The sequence below is a fragment of the Pinus tabuliformis genome, chromosome J (assembly GCF_031772625.1).
Source record: "Pinus tabuliformis cultivar Carrire ecotype Pingquan chromosome J, CPIR1, whole genome shotgun sequence".
Taxonomy (NCBI): Eukaryota; Viridiplantae; Streptophyta; class Pinopsida; order Pinales; family Pinaceae; genus Pinus; species Pinus tabuliformis.
This window is the reverse complement of record NC_142295.1, coordinates 109,379,529-109,398,953: the sequence shown is the minus strand read 5'-3', so window position 1 is coordinate 109,398,953 and position 19,425 is coordinate 109,379,529. Positions and strand designations below refer to the sequence as shown.

The 19,425-nt window shown below is 38.9% G+C and overlaps 1 protein-coding gene across 1 annotated transcript in view; it reads left to right on the top strand.

The window, feature by feature from the left end:
* The window catches only part of LOC149225769 (alpha-mannosidase-like), a 438,322-nt gene that overhangs the window by 216,228 nt on the left and 202,669 nt on the right, over window positions 1-19,425 (top strand). The window contains exon 20 of the mRNA XM_089380011.1: window positions 2,414-2,461. Within this exon, the coding sequence (XP_089236137.1) occupies window positions 2,414-2,461 (48 nt within the window). The remainder of the gene's footprint in view (window positions 1-2,413; window positions 2,462-19,425) is intronic.

Here is a 19,425-nt window from a genome sequence, read left to right as displayed (position 1 = left end):
ACAATATATGTAACCCAACTTTGTTATATTATCAACATATAATATAACAGTCTAGGGCTCTCGTACAAGGGATAATGACCCTCAAATATCCACAAGTACAAGAATACAAGATACAATGACAATCTTGCTGCTTTAGTGCACAATCACAGCCTCTATGTCGTATCTCGTCCTGCTGGTCCTTCGCTTTCGTTCTGCTCTCTAGCTGCCCCTTAGTCCATCAAGAAACAACACATAGAGACTCTAGGAGGGCTGCCTCCTATCACAACTGCAAATCACTTCTGCTTCAATGAACACAGGCTGATCCAATCTGCTCTTCTAGACTGGCCAATACCTGAGCTATCCAACTGCCAATCTAGTAACTTCTTTCATCCATCAAAGAGCTACACATTAGGCTCAATCCTGCTATCCAACTGCCAATCTAGTAACTTCTTTCATCCATCAAAGAGCTACACATTAGGCTCAATCCTTCACCCAACTCACAACTGTCAGTGTCCTTGTCACGCTGATCTAGGGCTACTTTGGGCTACCAACATGTTGCCCTCCAACTATCCAATGATGCCCAATACTTCTGTCAATAATCTACTGTAGAATATGCTCCTAGTTAGGGTTTCTAACCACCTAAGACAACCCTAACACATGGCTTCCACAGGCTGCATAAACTGTCCACACATGGACCATCCACCTAGCATCCAAACAACTCAAATACACCTATACATACCTTGGGCTGATGTGTCACTGCTGTAGCTTCTTCTGTGGTTAGGGCACCCACAGTATATGTTACAGCCCTAAACTGCTCCAACAGTCACCTAAAAATCTGCGGCCTCCCTTCCTTTATCTCCTGTTCTCATACGCTGCCATCCCAGCCCTTGTCAAAGCCTTTTAGCCCTCTCCAAGTGTCCTGTACAGACCTGCTGTTCCAACGCACTGTCCTGGGCACAAATTACAGGCCTATAGCCCCTCCTAAACAGCCTTAACTGAGCTCGGGTTAGTCTGTTCACACTCCACAGGGATGCGGCCTAATAGAAGGGGAGATGCTACCTTAACCACACACAAAACAGCCCTGAAATCTCACCTCCTCATGCGGCCCGCTCTGCTTCATATTTGGACCTATAATGAGAGACAATTTATCCATAACAATCCTCAAAGAAACTCGTCCTCTCCTCCTGTACTTCTCCGCCACGGATAGGTGTTTTTCTATGTTTGAATACATTTGCGATGATGGAGATAACATTACATACACCTTCTATTTATATCCAAAAGAAGGGCTCCACGAATTACTTGAAGAGACATGTCTTTTGGACAAGTTTACCTCAAGCCTACATGACTTGACTGTCCAAAAACCCACCATTATCTTCAAAAATTCATATCTCATCTTCTACAACTCGGATTTTGACGATTTTTGTTGCGTTGGATTCTCTTCGCCATCTTCTATCATCTCCATCCATCACATATAGAAAATGCCTCATGGTTTGGACCCAAACATTGATGGGTGCAAAACCCCAACCTTGAGTTCCAAGTCCACAAATGATTTTTGTGGTGCTCCATCCTCCAAACCCCGAACCCTAGGGCTTGGAGTACCTCCCAAGCTATCAAAAATCAACATGTAGAAGTGTAGATCCTCGAGACAAATTATTTTCAATAGTGGCAAAGGTGTTCAATACGTGTAAGAAGTCAGCTTAATGAAAAGGCTTATGTAAACATCTAATCTAGCAAACCTTGTGAGGATAAGTGATTGATATCAGTCCTCCATGTGCCAATTCGAACAAATCATGCTGTGCCCACCTTTGGAAGCATTCTACCTCGATTCTAAGTTTTCTTCCTATTATTATTACGACAAGTATGCCTCGATGTGGGACCACATGAGATATTTGTATCCATGATAGCTGACTTTAAACACGGTTTCTTTAATTTAGATTAGTACAATGAAATTTACTGTAACTATTATAAATCAGCCAGGCCGAATTCTTCCTGAGATAGCTTAGTAAGTTTTAGAAAATAAATACAAGATGAATTAAAGGAATGAAGAGCACATGTTGATATCTATAGTTTGAGTGTATTATTATTTGTAGCTTAATATTAAAAAAATGTTTAACTCGTGAAGTTTGTCACTTGTTCGAACCTTCATAGTCTGTTGGGTTTTTGCCTTTATCTGTAACTCAGTCATAATATGTGATGAATTTTAATTACAATATGGCTTTTGACGTTGGAAATTTTCTGATTTCTGAAGTGTTCAAGTTTTCATTTCCTATCTCTCCTTGGTACATAATCGTTCATTTCTTGCATTTGACATCCTTCAAATAATGCAGTAGTACGCACTAGGAAGGTCACTGAAAGGCTTATGAGGAAAAAGTTAAAACCTTAGGAAAGGAACTACAAATGAAAATTTTCAATCTAACAGTCAGATCTTATGCAGGTATTTAGGTTGTACAAGGATGCAAAGGATGCTGAAATAGATTTCATGGTAAGTTTCCTCTGAAGTGTCCAATTAAATCTATTGATATCGTCATACATAGAGTGGTTCCTTTTTCCTTAACTATCTCAATTCTCCTTTCTTCTTTTCTCTAGGACCTGTTAGAGACTATTGCTTGTTTCTTTTCACCATTACTGAGATGGATTAATGCACTTCTGGTTTCAGTGTTTTCGTTTCTTCTTGTTCTTACTGAGGTTTTCTGATTTTATTCTAGCTGGATGCAGTTTAGAGAGCGTTTCTGGTTGCAGACGAAATAAGAGAGATAATTTAAGACAATAATGAATAATAATGATGTATCCATAAAATGTATAAAGTAGAGCAAGGACAAATATAAGAAGTATTTCCTACAATCGAAAAGACATAATAGATACACAATGCTTTAGTAAAACGGAAAATATAGTGTATTATTCACGTGACTTAAATGGATTAATTAATGCATGTACGTAAATCAATATAAAAAAATATTACAATACATAAGAATATAAATAATTGTTACTATTTATAAACATTGAACCTCCTGGCCAGTCATTGAATGTTTATCGTCTATGGTTTGTCTTTTTTTCCTTGTTTCCATCAAATGTTTTTATATTCAACGTATATTAATTATACACTAAGTTAGATGTTTTTATATCTCTAGATATGAAACAAAGTGTTCTGATCTCAGGTTGCCTCACGTGGAAAGTATGTTGACTTGTTAAAAGATCGTCCTTCCTCTACTACCAAATTTATGTAAATAAATAAACAGGAAAGTCAAAAAAGAAAAAAGTGAGAAGATCATTCCACTGCCAAATATCAATTCCAAAGAATTCTTGTGAACCTCCACTTCTGTAGGTTGAACCATTGCACAAGAGAAACAATAAGGCTAGAAAGCAGAAACCATTGCGCATAATTCAAGGTATTGAAAGAAAGGCTAAGTAGCGATAAAAAGTTAAAAACTATAAGTTATACCTAACTCCTCAATTCTGTCTGCCATATTGCTCCAGTTAAATGCAAGCAAAATCTGCTATTGGAATCCACTGAGAAATAAAAATCCAGTAGCAGTCGCATGTTGGCATTTCTGTCCTCTGAACTTGGAATCCAAGCGAGAAGAAAAAACATGATGTTAACTAGGCGTCTTTCGGGTCATCCACAATAAAGCTATTCACAAAATATCAAAGTGTTACAACTTTTGTGGATGGAAATTCGACCAGAAAATATTTTTTGAAAGATATATTTTATATTTATAGAAAAGTATAACAAACAGCATACCAAAAGAATCGAAGCATGTATACAATGGACTTGATATCCTCTTCTGAAGAGATACTAGTGCTGAAATAAAATTTGAATAGGCTACAGAGTGTAAAACCTAAGTATCTTTAATCAACAGAGAGCTCCCCTGGCCAATAACTGGCGACATACCTCCTCACACCACATAGCATTACCGTATCACACCACATAGCACAACATGCTGATAGAAAGCTAACCTTTGTGTCAAAAGCAAACTTACAGTGTTGCGCCCTCAAGGGAAACTACTTCTAGGGCTACCCTCTCATGGGGTGTGGCGTTGTTGCTTGCATGGACTCTCTTGCTCATATCCTTTGACTCAAACTTGTTCTTCCAGTTCTTCTTCAGATATATGATGATGTTGCCTCAGGTCACTCCTCAATTATTCCAAATGACTCAGCCATGGTATATCAGTGCCTTTCCCTTACACCTTAGATAATACATTCACATGCAAATGGTATGTCATGATTTCCTGGTCATGGTCATGGTACTTTCGTTTAGTTTGTTTTGCTTCACTTGCTATGCTATATTCTTGTGTATGGGTTTGATACTTAGACATGGTGTTATAGTTTCATACTTGGTTGTGAACTTGGGAAACATTGGGTGTGATCTATCATCTAATATCGCTTCATAACGATAACAATTTTATTATTTTTCCTTGTCATGCTATGGGGGACATAACTCTCCTTATCTAAAGTGTCATCATTTCTTGAGTCAGGTTGTACTACTAGAAATCAGGTTAATCTAATGTGTCTCATATTCCAAACCGTACTTGAAACTTTTACATCTTTCTCATTCACTTCCATTATTCATAAAAAGTTTTCCTGCTCATGGTTGACTTGTCATGTGTCATTCATCAAGGTCCAAAGCAAAGTAAATAAGATAAGACAATATAATTTTATTAATGTCTAATAATTGACCACAAAATTAGGTCAATGGGACTAAAGAGTACAACCAACATGAATACAATGTGGGAGTGTCAATGCAACTCCTAGAAAATGCCACAAATAATAAAAAGAAAGAAATATACATAAATATAACATCAGAACATATGTATAAAACTATGACAAAGGTATGGTGATACAAAACACTAAGTGAGTTTGTCCAAGATTGGAAAAGTGGACAACGCAACCCAAGAACCTATCAAGAGAGAGAATGAGAGAGGGAGATTAGACAATGGGGTCGATGATGTCAAGGTCTCTTGAGTCTGATGGTCGAGGATGAGGGGGGCAAGCTGGGCATTGGTTCGCTATCAAAGTCTTCTAAAATCATTGAGGAGCTTGGATGAATGATCTAGGGGAGGATGTACGAGTGAGGGATTCTCCTAACATCCGAAGTTGGAAGAACAAAACTATGAATGGATCTCTGGTTTCTCCTTTGGATTTGGGAAGTAGTCTAATGGGCGGAGTGCACTATACTCTGGATCCATATGGAGTTGATCTTGCTAATTCTCTAAGGATGTGTGGCTTGATGTGCAAACCGACACCTCCAAACCAATCTCCTTGGCCTGAGAAACTCAAGGTCTCACCATCCTACTGTCTAGTGCACTCTAGAAATCTACCTATCATTTGTTGCTATGATTTGATAGAGAAACATGGAAGTATGAGGTAATCTTTTTGGTCATCCCAAGGCAGGGCATGTCATGCAGGAGTTGAGATCTGTGGTTAGGCATCTCTGATCCTACTACCAGAAGAATGTAGAGAGGGAACCTCCTAAGTTCCTATAGAGGTAGTGATAACATCCTTTGATCTCATAGTATAGGGGGCACTAAAATATGAAGTGTATATCCATCTTTGGCTCCTAAAGATGGCACACTTGGTAGATCCTATCAGATTGTCATATATTGTAATTTGTCTCTACTCAGAGACGAAGGGAGCCAATGTGGAGTTGTCCCAAAGGGATTGAGAGCAAGTGCATCCAATGTTTGTGTATAAGAGGGTTGAATGATCATGCCATCACACAACTCCAAAAAGTGCTCCTGGTCGAAAGACATCATCGAAAATAGGATTGTTGGGGGTGAAATCCAAGTGATTTGAATGTACAATATATAGATACCCTATCTGATAGCCTGGTTCATATTGATGATTATAGCAGTGGACAAGTACTTCTACATAGGCTAAGTGTCAAGCATGCAAGAGTAGTCCAAGACCTTCCTAGGAGCTTGCTCATGTTGAGTGAGTGTCAATTGATTGATTGATTAATGTTGGCTATTGGGCTAAGGTTTTCTCTTGAAAAGTGAATTGTTATCTTTAGCGATCTAGATCTAATCTCAACCATTAATCTCAAGTGAATTAGGATTTAATCCTAGCCATCCATCACTTTGGGGATTAGGTTTTGAGATATAGCTCAACGAAAAATTATAAAGACAACGTAAGGGAATGAGGAAGATGCATTACAATTGTAAGTGATTGGCAGATTTGAGAGAGATATTTTTTCATGTGAAGAGTGGGAGACTCAAGGCTAAAGAGAAGGAAAGTTTGTAGCCAAAATTTCCATAGAAGGAAACTTAGTGGAGGTTGAGGCCAGAAGAGTCACTGAGCACTGTATTTGCAGAGCGCCACACGTGGGAGCGAGATATAGTTCCAGGAGAGTCACACGAGCTAAGGGTTTATGTGGGAAGGCTGCATGTGTGACAAAAAGGTTGAGTTCAAGCCACATGTTTGAATAGTACAGTGCGCGGGCTACACGTGTGATGGCTAGGATAGAGGAAAGATGCGTGTGGGTCCAGTTCGGGGTTTTTCAGGAAGCCAAGTTTTCCATGTTCTATTGTTGTGAAAAAAATTGTATTTCTATGTGGGCCTATTATCTTGTAAGGGAGACCTTATTTATTTTGAGAATTGAAAGTGAAGGATAAATTGGAGGGTTTATACTTTTTGTTGTGTTATTGAATTTGTATTGTGCTTTTGCTGTCAAATTTGTTGTTAAGATATTGATGTATTTTTATTTAGCAATTTCAAAAAATAATTTACTGGGTTAAATAATATTTTTGGTTATTAAAAAATTGCTTGGGATATAAATCATATCTAGTATTCAAGAAACTAACATGGTATCAGAGCAATAAAACTATGAGAAAAGTGAGATCAAAATTTTCATATAGGTTTACAACAGATAGATTTCTAGCAGTACAAATTTTCTTTGGTTAAGTACTCGATTTCAAGGGATGGATGCAATCGGGTTGAGGTTTGAAGATTGGTTGCAGGGTGAACCCAACTACGGTCCTTGAAAGGAAAGGATAACATTGATATTGATGGAGAATGACATTGGGAAATTGCTAGAAAGAAACTCACTCCTATTGGTGTGCCACAATTGGCCATCAATAATGATTTGGATTGGATCATTATATTGTTTGTCATCCATTTCAATTATTTTAGAGTGGAAAAAGCGGAGGAATCTACTCTCAGGACCATTTCCACCGGCGAGATCCAGTTTGGCAAATTGGGGTCTGAATCCTTTTAGGAGCATTTTGAGGCATCAAATGACATTTTTGTTGGGGTAAAAATTTGATGTTTTTGCGCATCACCTTTTTTCGTGTTCTACACATAAATACCTTTCCAACAACGCAAGAATCACGTCAATCAAAGTTTTTATGCGAAAGTTATGCCACTTAGAAGTTGGCCTTCCTGCTTGTAAGTGAGGACACTAACCCAAATCAACCTAGGGAAAGAGATGGTCTCATGGCTAGGGCTTGCTATAGCTCAAGATTCCACTGTCGGATTCTCTTTAAACTTGGAGGACCTCTTGAGCAAAGTCCAACGCAGTAGTGGACCAAAATTCAAGAGGTTTGGATGGCTAGAAGGAATTTTGGTTGATGCCCTAGGTGGCCCTCTAGGGTTAGGGCTAGAATTTGAAAAAATGAAGAAAATAAAGATAAATTTGACCAACAATGGGATGCAAGTGCCTTGCTTCTTGGGATTAATGGAGTCAAGATACACATAGATCGAGAATTTTTGTGAGCTAAGGAGCCCTAATTGACCTTCGCTAGCCTCTCCAAGGGCAACAACTAGGTTAATATGGATTTATACTTCAAATTTGCAAAGGAGATGAAGTTTCGAGGTCTTTCAACCTAATAGGTTCCTTTAGGAATATTCACCCAATCCCTTAAAGAGCAATGCATGCATTAAATCACTTATTCAAGGTCCTAGAAGAATTTCACATTACATTAACCCATACAAGAATAATGATAACAATATACATGCATTTGACAAGTAAGATAACAAGAATAGCATTAAAAGTTCACTTACATGAGAGATAGAGTATATCCATTCATCAACTTCACATTAGAAAGAAGCTCCAAAGACAATAGCGAAAATCCAAACATCATAGTGCATCAAGAAAACTCCAAAAATTCATCCCAACAACAAGTGCGAAAATCTCTCAAGAGATACTAATCCAATCCAAGTGATGATGAGAGGAATGAATGAGCCTCTCATCAATTAATTTCCTCTCTAAAGAGTTCGATTTGCCTAATTAGGCCTAAATAAGCCCCAAAAATAGTAAAATAATGTGCAACAATAACATTCCTTGGTGACAAGCCCACAAGATAGCTCAAAACAAAAAAATAAACCTCTCAAGAGGGAAAAATAGTAAACATGATGAGTCGTTGGGCCATTGAGAAGGCCTAGTGGAGTCCAAAGTGTGCCAAGGTGAGAGAATAAACTCCAAACATAGTGAATAAGGGGTTGGCCCCTTGATATCCAAGCATGTCACATGTGGTGTCCCCAAGTGGGTGAATAATGTGTGTAAACCATCTGTAAGAGCTAGGATGATGAGATAAGCCCTCCCTTGTCTCCCGTAGTGAGACACATCCTCATTTGGACCCTGGAACATTTTCCAAGTGAATGGTGCAAGTGTGAAGCCGGTTGGGCATTGTGATCCAGGTACATCATCCTCATCCAAAAGGTGGAACACGAGCAATCACTGAATGGTACCGGGGATCCATGAAGTGCTCTTTGCTATGGTGGAGACCCATGGCTCTCTATGCTCACCCTACAAGTGCCAATTGTGAAAATTTGGAAACCCGAATCTTATTGCAGCAACTAGAAATTATTCTCCTAATTGTTAAATAAATTTAACAATTTATTTACTTTTTCCTACAAATACTGGATAACTCACACTGCAACCTACACGAATAAAACTGCGGAAGAATAAACGCTGGAAGAAATGCTAGCACGCACACATAAATTTACACAATTATTTTTGGACCAATGCCCTGGAAAAACCCAACTTGGGAAAAGTAGTGCAGCAGCTAAGGGTTTTAATATTATTAAGCAACAGTGAAATAATCTGAGTACAATTGGATGCCGAAACTGGAAATCCTACAGAGAAATACTGGCAAAAATTTGGAAAGGAATTTTCCTCACTCCACAGGCAATCTCCCGGCACAACTTGCCTTCAGAATTTCAGCCTCTTGAAGCTCTACGTCAGCCTATGCGTAACTGGCTGGACAACTTGCTTCGGACTGGACTCTGATGAAGTCGTTTTGCCTTCTGCTAACCAGAAAGATGCTTCTCTGACACTCTAGGACTTCTTTCCGGCCTATGAAATTGAAAACTTCAATCTCTCCCAGCAAATCGACTTTGCCTCTAGAGGCTACTGTGCTGCTCTACGTCAACCTCTCGGTGTCTCTTCTACCTCTCTGCAAATGCACTCACTGGATCTGGAAATCTTCCTCCAGCTTCACTGTCTCTGCCCCTCTCTCACTGCTTCGATCTCACTAGCTCTCCCTCTGGCAACTGACTGCTGCTACTCTGGAAATTGATCTAGCTCATGAAATCGAACTGCTCAAGTGATTTCTCCAAGCCCCATTGACCTTTTCTTATAATCCTCTGTTGAGACTTCAATGACCAAGATTAGATCTCAATCGATGGCTAGGATTACCTTGAATTCGATCTCTGTGAGTTTCTAAAACATTCACACCTTAACTGAATTAATTCTGATTAATTAGTTATATTCCCTAAGTTTAGACTTAGGAAATATTTAAAAACTGACTAATAATCTAATTAAGTCATTTCTAGGTGAAATTTCCAGAAACAATTTTTGGGGTATTCTAGCCTCTCCACAAAATTTTAAGGCTATAACACATTCGATGCTATAAAAAATAACACCAATGTGACCCTCTGGAGGGCTTGGACCTCGTATATGGAGACCAAATCCCAAATGGAGACCCACTTGCAATCCTATATAAGATCCAATGCGTCCCCTTGCCCTCCAGTGAAACAAATCATTAGAATAATAAAGTAAAAGAGCTTAGAAATCATGTAATCAAATGGACACTTCATAAAGGCATGCCCTTCCATAGTGGGCTTTGGCATGTACATGTGTCTCCAAGCTTAATAAGGGGGTTAACTAAGGATCGTATTAGGTGGTTTCAGCCTTTAAAGGGGGTGACATGCCCATGGTACATCCATCAAGTGGTAGGTGGCATGTGATATAATGATGGAATGGAATGGGGATCAAATGAAAAGCTTCAAGCCGCATGCCATGGTACAAGGGTAGCTATAATAGGGGAAGCCCACAGTTGGGTATATGAGTGTAGGTGGGAGAAATAATGGTACATAAGTTATCCCGACCTTTGTTTTTCTACCCTTCTTCATATGCCTTTTGCCTTTGATTGATTTTTCTTCATAACTACTTGGGGCTCCAGGGAATGAGAGCATGATGTGTAGGATATAGCAATAGATACCCCCTTTAAGGTGGGGCAGTTCGTTGCTCACTAGGGGTTGGGACAATCATGGTTTCCTTAATGTGGTAGGGGCTCATCTAGGGCCCATAAGAACTAGGGTGATGGCCATTGGTAATGGGTAGAGCTTATGCTTGGCTTTTGCCCACGTGCTAAATTTGTATGTGCCGACCATCGTTTGCATTTTGTGGTATGTCTTGTTGAGAGGGGCCAAATTATGCTTTTTCTTTTCTTTTTTAGCTGCATCAACCTCCGGGGCATTGTTCCAAGCCCGACACAAAGTGTGGACAAGGGGAGGGAGAGGCTAACCCTTTGTGGATCCATTGGGAAAATGTGGACCCGGATGGGAAAAATGATGAATGGGGCTAGAATGAGCAAAGAAGAGTGATGTATATGGTTTCGGGGAGCGGGACCACGCAACCAAAATCGAGGTTTCTCATGTAGTGCACACCCTAGAGCTAGTAGCCAGGAAAGGAGATCCCATGGGGCTGGGATACAATGCTAAACACCAAATTGGGTAGAGGAGACAAGAGTACAAACCTAGCCACTCTTTTCGCTGAATCCCCCCACCAATTCATGCCCATAAGTGTCCATGAAAAGTAAAAAGAATTACTGAACTACACTAATGAAAAGCCATACCTTTCGGGTCAGGAGGCCCACCTTCAAACATATGATCATAACAGATGGGCGAGGGACCACATGGCTGGCTTAGGTGGCGAAGATAGTGGCACATCGAGCTATCTGGTGGCTGCAAGGGGCTGCTAGCTTCCAGTTGAGGACCATTTGGAGAAAATTTTTCTCCTATGGATACTACCCATAGGTGGTGGGTAACATCTGGCTCTAACTGGGACATGAGCTCTCAGACATGTTCGAATGGGAGGTCATGAGAACACCAAAAATCTCTTTGGACCAGAGACCTGTTACCTGCACATATCAAAGACCAAGCACACGAGGCAACATGTTTTTGTGGTGTCTTATGATCACCCATGCTTAGTATTAGGCCATAAAATCAACAAGAAAATAAAATTTATTCTAAATGCAATTTTAATCTAAATGCAACTAGTCTATGATGATAATATCATATGATGTTATTTCTAATGAGAAAATCAGCATGCAATGCATCCTACCCTAACATGCATATGATACAATGTCAAGTGTCAAGGAAAGGGGTGATATGACTCAATTTGACCGGTTGTGGCCAAAGTTTGTCATTAAGTTTGGCAATGTAATAATAATCTTCTTCGACCTTTCCATGAATCTTGATAGGCACAGGGTTTTTATCTACCAAGACCACATCCCCAACCTTGTATTCTCTTTTGGGCTTCCACCTCTTGTTCGTCTTGTGATTGGGTCTCTTAAGGATATAAACCTCTTGAGAAGGGAGAATAGGGGATGGTTCCTTGGCCTCAGGAATTTTATAATAAGGGATGGGTCTTGGTTTTACCACGTGAGTAGGGTACATGGGTTCTCTATAAAGGGTAAATAGAGTTCCATCAGACTGTGGGATGGTGACATAGGATAAGTCCATTTGGAGTTGACCACCAACAGTAGCACCCCATTTCCTAGACAAAAGCATTCCCCATGCATCGGGAATATCTATGACCATAACACCCATGAGTAGAGATCAATGTTGCATGAAGCGGGGACGAAACATAGACGTTTTTTGGAAGTGGGGACGCAGAAGCATCATTTTCCAAAAATCTAGGAAGCAAAGCGTCTACGGAAGCATTTGCTATATATATATATATATATATAGTTTTTGCATTTATATTCAAAACAAGCATGCCAAATACCAAATTAGTTGTAGAAGACATGAAAACATGCATATTTTTACATAAATCAAGATAAATATGGTATCCGTGATTCCATTGTAGTTACTAGTATGTACATCAAAGATTAATTATTCGAGCATCAACCATCTATATTCTAGCAATTACAAACATACATCAAATTTTTAAGCATATTATAAAACATAAAACATTTAAGCATATTCTAAAACATAAAGCATAGAGCATATTATGATTTATCTAGCAAGTGACCAACTGTCAACATTTGTCATGTCCAAAATTCAAATAAAAATGTTTACAAAATAGGTCACTTGGTCACCGCCAAGACAAAAAGGTTCAAATTCACAAACCTACAAGTTTAATGATTAATCTATGACAAAAGTAATAAATTGTGAATATATCTACTAATCTCTCCACCTTCCACCACGAAGAGAACGTGGCGGCGGGCCTCCACGTGGTGGCAATGAAGAAGATGGTGCCTGTGGAAGTTGTGGCACTGAAACTGATGATGACGAACCCCTTTTTGTTGGTGTCGAACCATGGAACCTGGGAACCAAGGGACCAGATGGGGGTGGCATCTCAACTTGATCATCATCATCCTGGAATCACTCAAAAAATTCATACAAAAAAAACCACTAGTTAACAAAAAAAAATAAAAAACAGGAATTAGAGAAATGCTTTATAAGCAAAATTCATACCACAATGGACATACGTAGATAAGAGCATCCTCTTCTAATTGCTCTAATCGCAACACTCCATCCTTAAAATTGGGCTCCTCTGGATTCTTGTCCCAAATCTTAGGGTCTTTATTAGTCTTTGCATCATCACAGTAATGGGACAACAATCACAAGTTGTAATGAACATAAACCAAGCTCTCTGCCGGGTCTAAACTCAACCTATTCCTTTTAACACCGTGGATGAAAGAATAAGAGCTCCATCAACTCTTTGTAGAAGAAATGTTTACCACCTGTGATAGCACCCGCAATGCCAAAATCTGTAGAAGTGGAGTAGCTCCTCCATGCATGTTCCACCACTCAAGAGAAGAAAAAGTCTCTTGATCTCTAATTGCATGCATGCTCCCAAATGGAATAGTGTTAAGCGTATAGTTGCTCAACTGTCTTTGTACCATGGCAGCCTCCTCCTCATCAGGGACTAATTTACTCAATGCAATCATATATTTTTTGTGAACCTCTTGATCTTGGTGTGGTTTCTCCTGCTTACCCCCCCGCCCCCCCAGGTGATGGTGTTGAAAGCCATGATGGGTGATAGTATTTAGGTGTCAAAACATATGCTAATGCATGCAATGGAACATTTAACATTTTGCATCGGTTTTCCACCTCTGCACGAATATAATTGTACAAGGTGATATCTCTAGGCTCAACAATGTCTTTAATCTGCCCCAACATGCTATCCATTTGCTCATACACCTCCCCAATTATTGGTCAATCTGAATCTCCAAACTTGGTCATGTAATAAATTGGTTTGGTGAATTGCAAAACATATTTAACCTGTGACGAAAAGTACATGTCAAGAATAGTGTCCTTGGCTACATTAGCACCATCTCTATCATTGTTAATTTCCTCCCATGATTCAACACACACCATATTAGTTAAGGCTTGTCTCACCTTCACTAGCCGCCTAAAGGCGAGGTAATAACTGTTAAATCTTGTTTTTGCAAGTTTAAGCAATTGCAACTTGGAGTAAGTGCCATAGAAGTAGTTTACCCTTGTATGTCCTGTTATGAATTTAATGAGTTGCTTCCCTCTCCTATAAAGCTTGTTGACCTCTACCGGTCAACTACCCATGCAGTACACCCCCTTTTTTCTTTGCAAGAAAGGGGCATCACCTGATCAGCGTGTCCGTGCCATCCAGCAGTCATCAGCAGCTTGATCAATCTAATTGTAAACCCAGTCTGCATGTATTAATTGTAAATAATCTTAGCAGATATGAGTCGTGTATGTGAATTGCCTAGGTGGACCTAACTTTCTAGTGGTAGTCTCACCGATCCATGGATCGGCAGAGTTTTCCTTCAAACCTGACCCCAAAGCCGGGATGGATTTTGTCATTGGAATTTTAGGAGAATCCTAGTGTGTTGCTCTGCTAGATTATAGTTGTGTCGCAGAACTGGGTGATTTGTGAGGGTCTATGTTAAAGGGGTTTTCTCCCTTAAGATGTAAATTGTAAAAGTCATGATGTAATGTGTCCTGAGGGTCGAAAAATGTTTTAAATCCCCTCATGAGTCCTAAGTCCTAGGTCCTAGGTGATGTTTCCGAAGGCTTAGTTCGATGATCCATTTTAAAATGAATTAAAAAATTAAAAAATGAATAAATATAAAATAATAAAAAATTAAAAAAATAAAGCAAAAACCCTAACTAATAAAATAATAATATTTTAAGTGAATAAATCGACGGATGAGATCAAGAGATGTCTTGATCCTCATCAACGGTCGAGATCATTTCTACATGGATCACTCGAACTAGCCGTTGGGATCATTTCCTTTAAATAGGGTGCTAGGGGTCATTTCAGATCATTGGATCTGTGAGTCTGGTACTGAAGAAGCTCTCTTGTAAATCTGTTTCTGGTTAATAAAAGAAGACTTTGGGGTCCATATCTTGCTGGTGTTACTCTCTTGGAATGCTGTGAGATTGTTTAAATTTTCTGCATATGTTATTTTCAGCCGTTAATAATAGCTTTTTGTAGAGTATTGTGAGCACAGGTATCTTGTTCACTTGCTGGGGTTTGAGTGCCGTTAGGGTTTCTGAAGTAATGGCAGGTATCTCCATTACCTTCTGAGATCCAGTAGCATTTTTGCCCTCTTTATTGACGCTTGTTTTGAGCTGTGCAGAAAACATCATTGAAGGAAATTTTGTGGGCGTTCGGGGAAGTTCTCGGCTGAACCAGCCAACTCCCGCAAGCATTTTTTGCTGAGCCCAGTTGGATTTGATCCTGGGTCTATCATTCGTTTTATTTTTCTAAGTTGCATGAGAGATTTTCTGAAGTTCTTCACAGTGACAATCTGAAATCTTTGTTTCTTTAAAATATCTCGTGCTTATTGCTGAATCTGGCTGTTAAGGGGCCAAATCTGTAAATTAATCAGCATTTCTAGGGTTTTAAATTTTTGCTTTACATAGATTTTTTTTATTTGGGTTTTGTTTTCTTTTAATTGCAGGAACAGGGTTTTGAGAAAATCTTCTGAAGTTCTTCACACTGTCAGCAGACAAACGCACCTCCCATGCAGCTAAGGCAGCTTCTTATCGTGTTATCTCAGGCACTCGTTTGATTGGATGCTATACACGTAGCTTGATCTATCTCCACCTGCAAGCATTTGGATCTCTCTGTCCGCCGGCAAATCAAAAACTCGTTTCTTTTTACACAGGTCAGAAGATCATTTGCGGGCCAAACAACGGATATTCACTTATCTAGCTGATCTGAGGACACAGGGCATTGACTGGGCAAATCATTTGCTCATTACGCCCAGCGTTCAAGTGAACAACGAAGTGTATATTTCGTGAAGCCTCCAGTTTCATTCAGGCAGCAGATCTGGAGTCAATCATTCTTGCAAATCGTTCCACACGTGGCACCTGCAAACATAAAACGCAGATCTCATTCACGCCGGCAGCATCGTTTCCACTGGAAAAAATCCATTCAACCCCGATTCTGTCACGCTGCTCAGGTAAATCGGTTCAGTCGGGCGCTCCAACTCCATTTCCAGTGCACCATATGAACGCCAAGATACAGCAATTCTTGAGCAATTGGTAAATCACTCCGCTGTCACCTGTACGCATTTGCAAAAATTCGCGTTTCGATTTGCCAGATAAACCAAGGGTCAGAATCAAGGCGTGTATTTGAAGGAGTTACCTGAAAGGCTCAGCATAAACAACCGGTTTTCTCTCGTGGGCGCTGGATGATCCCTTTGAGACCTGCGTACTCCATTGAACAACATTCTGCTATTGAACTCGCGTGGTTGCAAGGTGAGATTTACATAATTCAAAATCGATTCAAATTACTCAATCTTTGCTGGATGGTAAGTATATCAAGCTGCTTATTTCCCTGATAATTGTTTGCCAGCGTTTTCCGTGGGTCGTTTAGGGTTCCATCTTGTATGCGTAAGACTGTTGCATTTTTTTTTTTTTTGCGTGAAGTTTTGTTGGCGTGAGTTATGCGTGCGGACAAATAAATCAATATTCTGGTTTGCGTGGTTATTTTTTAGGACGGCTAGGGTTCTTTTTCAAAGCGTTTTCGACTTTAGTTTCACTTTAATTACTTTAGATTTTTTATTTATTTCAAATAAAAATAAAAAAGGTTTAAGCGTATAGTTCCGGTTAAATTTTGATTCTGTTAGATTTTAAAGTTTTTTAGGATTATGTTTCTTTTAGTTTGGTTTATGTGTAGAATAGATTATAACTTTAGTTTAGTTTGTAATTTAAATCTTTTATTATTTTAGTTTAGGACTTTATTTTGTCTAGATTTCAATTTTATGAAAAAGAAAAAAATAAAAAAGATTTATAAATTTTTTAGATTTAGTTTTATTTTTAAATAGTTTAGTTTTAGATTAATTTTTAGATTTCATTTTTAACTTTTGTTTTTTTTAAAAAAAAAAAAAAAAATCTTTTAAAATTTTGAAAAAGTATAAAAAAATTTGGAAAATTCTCTGTTTTGTCGGATTCAGTTATTCTCGGGAATTATCATGTTATATCTTCATGCTGAGATCTAAATTTTCAAGTCGAGATGCGAAATTGATATCTGGTTAATGGTTTATGATTCGTGGTGGTTTAAAGCATTCATTTTTTTGAAAATTCTCAATTGCTGGATATCGTTTTGGTCATTCTAAGAGCATTGTGATTTAGCTGATGATAGATGATTGCTGTTCATGGTCCATATTTTTATATCATTTAACAAGTAATCGTTTTAACCACAATCTCTTAAGGCACTGGTCTGCTAAATTAATCAAATCCATCGAGTGCTTTTTATATCGTATCTCGTGTCTCCCAACCAACTGGTCGACAGTTGGTCTCATCGTCTCACAGGGACTACCCCCCTTAGCCGCGGGAGACAGGCTTAAACGGAGGGATCGGGGATCAGAGTGACAGCCCCCGGTCTGAGGGTTGTCGTGTCAATCCGCGTGACAACATTTTTTGGCGCCGTTGCCAGGGACAGAGTTTTTCTGTTCCTGGAGTTTCATCGACATTCATCTTCTCATCTTTCTCATCTCTCATTTGAGCTGGCAGATTCAAACTTTGGGGTTATCATTTGGATCTTTTATTGCCTTATTTTTCGCCATATCATCAGCATTTCTTCGGTGTGTTTCTTGTTTGGGTGGCGACTCCATTTTCTTATTTTTCCCAGACAAGAAGCTTGCCGCATATCTGTTTGTTGATTACTTCTTGGATCTTAGAATCAGATTTATTGTTCAAGTGGCGACTCCACTTCTTTCATCTTAATTTTCTTGAGCAGAAATCTCTTTCTATCATCCATTTGATCCCTTGTTTTTCAACATGGATTATTCATGTAAACCATGTCATTTTACTGATAATCTCCATGATCTTCCGAAAGAGGCCATTTCTAAATTATTTAAGTTCTCGGGTGATGATCCAGTCGCTGTTAGACATCATTTAAACATGTTTACTTGTGTAATGATCATATATTGTAGACTTCCTCAATATAATCATGAAGATTTCAAGATGTGTCTATTTGTCCATTCTTTAGAGGGTGATGCCTTGAATTGGTTTAATAATTTTCCTAATGATTTTTTCACTTCTTTACAAGACATTCTCAATGCTTTTAAAGATAGATATGATAATCCAAACAACTTGCCTTCTACCTTTAAAATTGTGCAAACGAAAGAAAGTAATCTTATAAAAAATCCAGCTGTTGAAGAAAGTTTTCAAGATCAGAATGTGTCATCCACCGGAAATATCGCAGACCAAGTTCATGATAGTGAAAAATCAGGGACAAATGACAATGAAAAGGAAGAGCAAAAGCAAATTATACAAGATCTAATGGAGGCTAATCAAACTAATTATGTCAATGACGTGAGAACTTTGTGCACCCACCTTGAAAAACGTAATAGGGAGATAGAGATTATGCAAAATCAGCATGCTAAGGAAATTGAGGCCATGAAAATTAAATATGAAACAGAAATTAGAAGCATGCAAAGCAAGATGTCAGTCTTAGAGGAAAATATGGTGACCATGAAAGCTGATCATGATAGGGAAATTGACTCTATGACGTTCAATCATAACAATCAGTTGGCTGACATGCAAGCGAATCATAAAGAAGAAATAAATTTCATGCAGCATTGCTTGATGGACATAAAGGAAAAGAATGATAAAGTAATAAAACACATGCAAGAACACCATGCCATACAAATCAGTGCTATAAGGGATGAATGCTCTAGTCAGATGGATGCCATTAGAATACAAGTTCAAAAGATTCAACAATGGTCAGATGATAAGAGAAACCAGGAGCCTTCTCATTTGCCGCAGCAAGTTCCATCTTATTATGAGGAGGTCATTGATTCGATTGAAAGGTGGTTAATTGAAGGTGATTCAGATAAGCTTAAAAACGATTAAAATCAGATGCAACACACAAAAAGACTTAGCATGCATATCTTACACACTTCATCTGATAGTTTTGAAACAGAAAGTACCGGATCATCAGTAATTCAACCTGCCAGAAAGAAAAAGCACAAGAGAAAGAAAATAAGAAGAAGATTTGACGCATCAGACGGCCGCGAGCAGCTTGATTTTCGGATAGGAAAGAGTCCTACCATATGCAAAATTGGACATGGCACATCCGACAAGCAGCCTACAGATTTGCCTGAAAGCAGGCAAATGCTCAGTATGCACTATATTGAACACATCTGATGCCATGGGGCATCTTTTGTATCGTATTTCTAACCGTACTCCTTGTTTTTTTCCGCATTTTTATTTCTGTTTTAGGATTAGATTTGCTTTTCTAGATTAGTTAATAAATGAAGAGCTTTTATCTTTCTTGTGCTTAATGTATATGATGATTTTTGGATGGACGCTACTTATTTTTGTGTTGTATGGATGCAACTTCTGGATTCTCACATTCCTGCAAGCAGCAACGTGTCCCCAAGTAGAGCCAGATGTTGACCTCTACCGGTCAACTACCCATGCAGTACACCCCCTTTTTTCTTTGCAAGAAAGGGGCATCACCTGATCAGCGTGTCTGTGCCATCCAGCAGTCATCAGCAGCTTGAT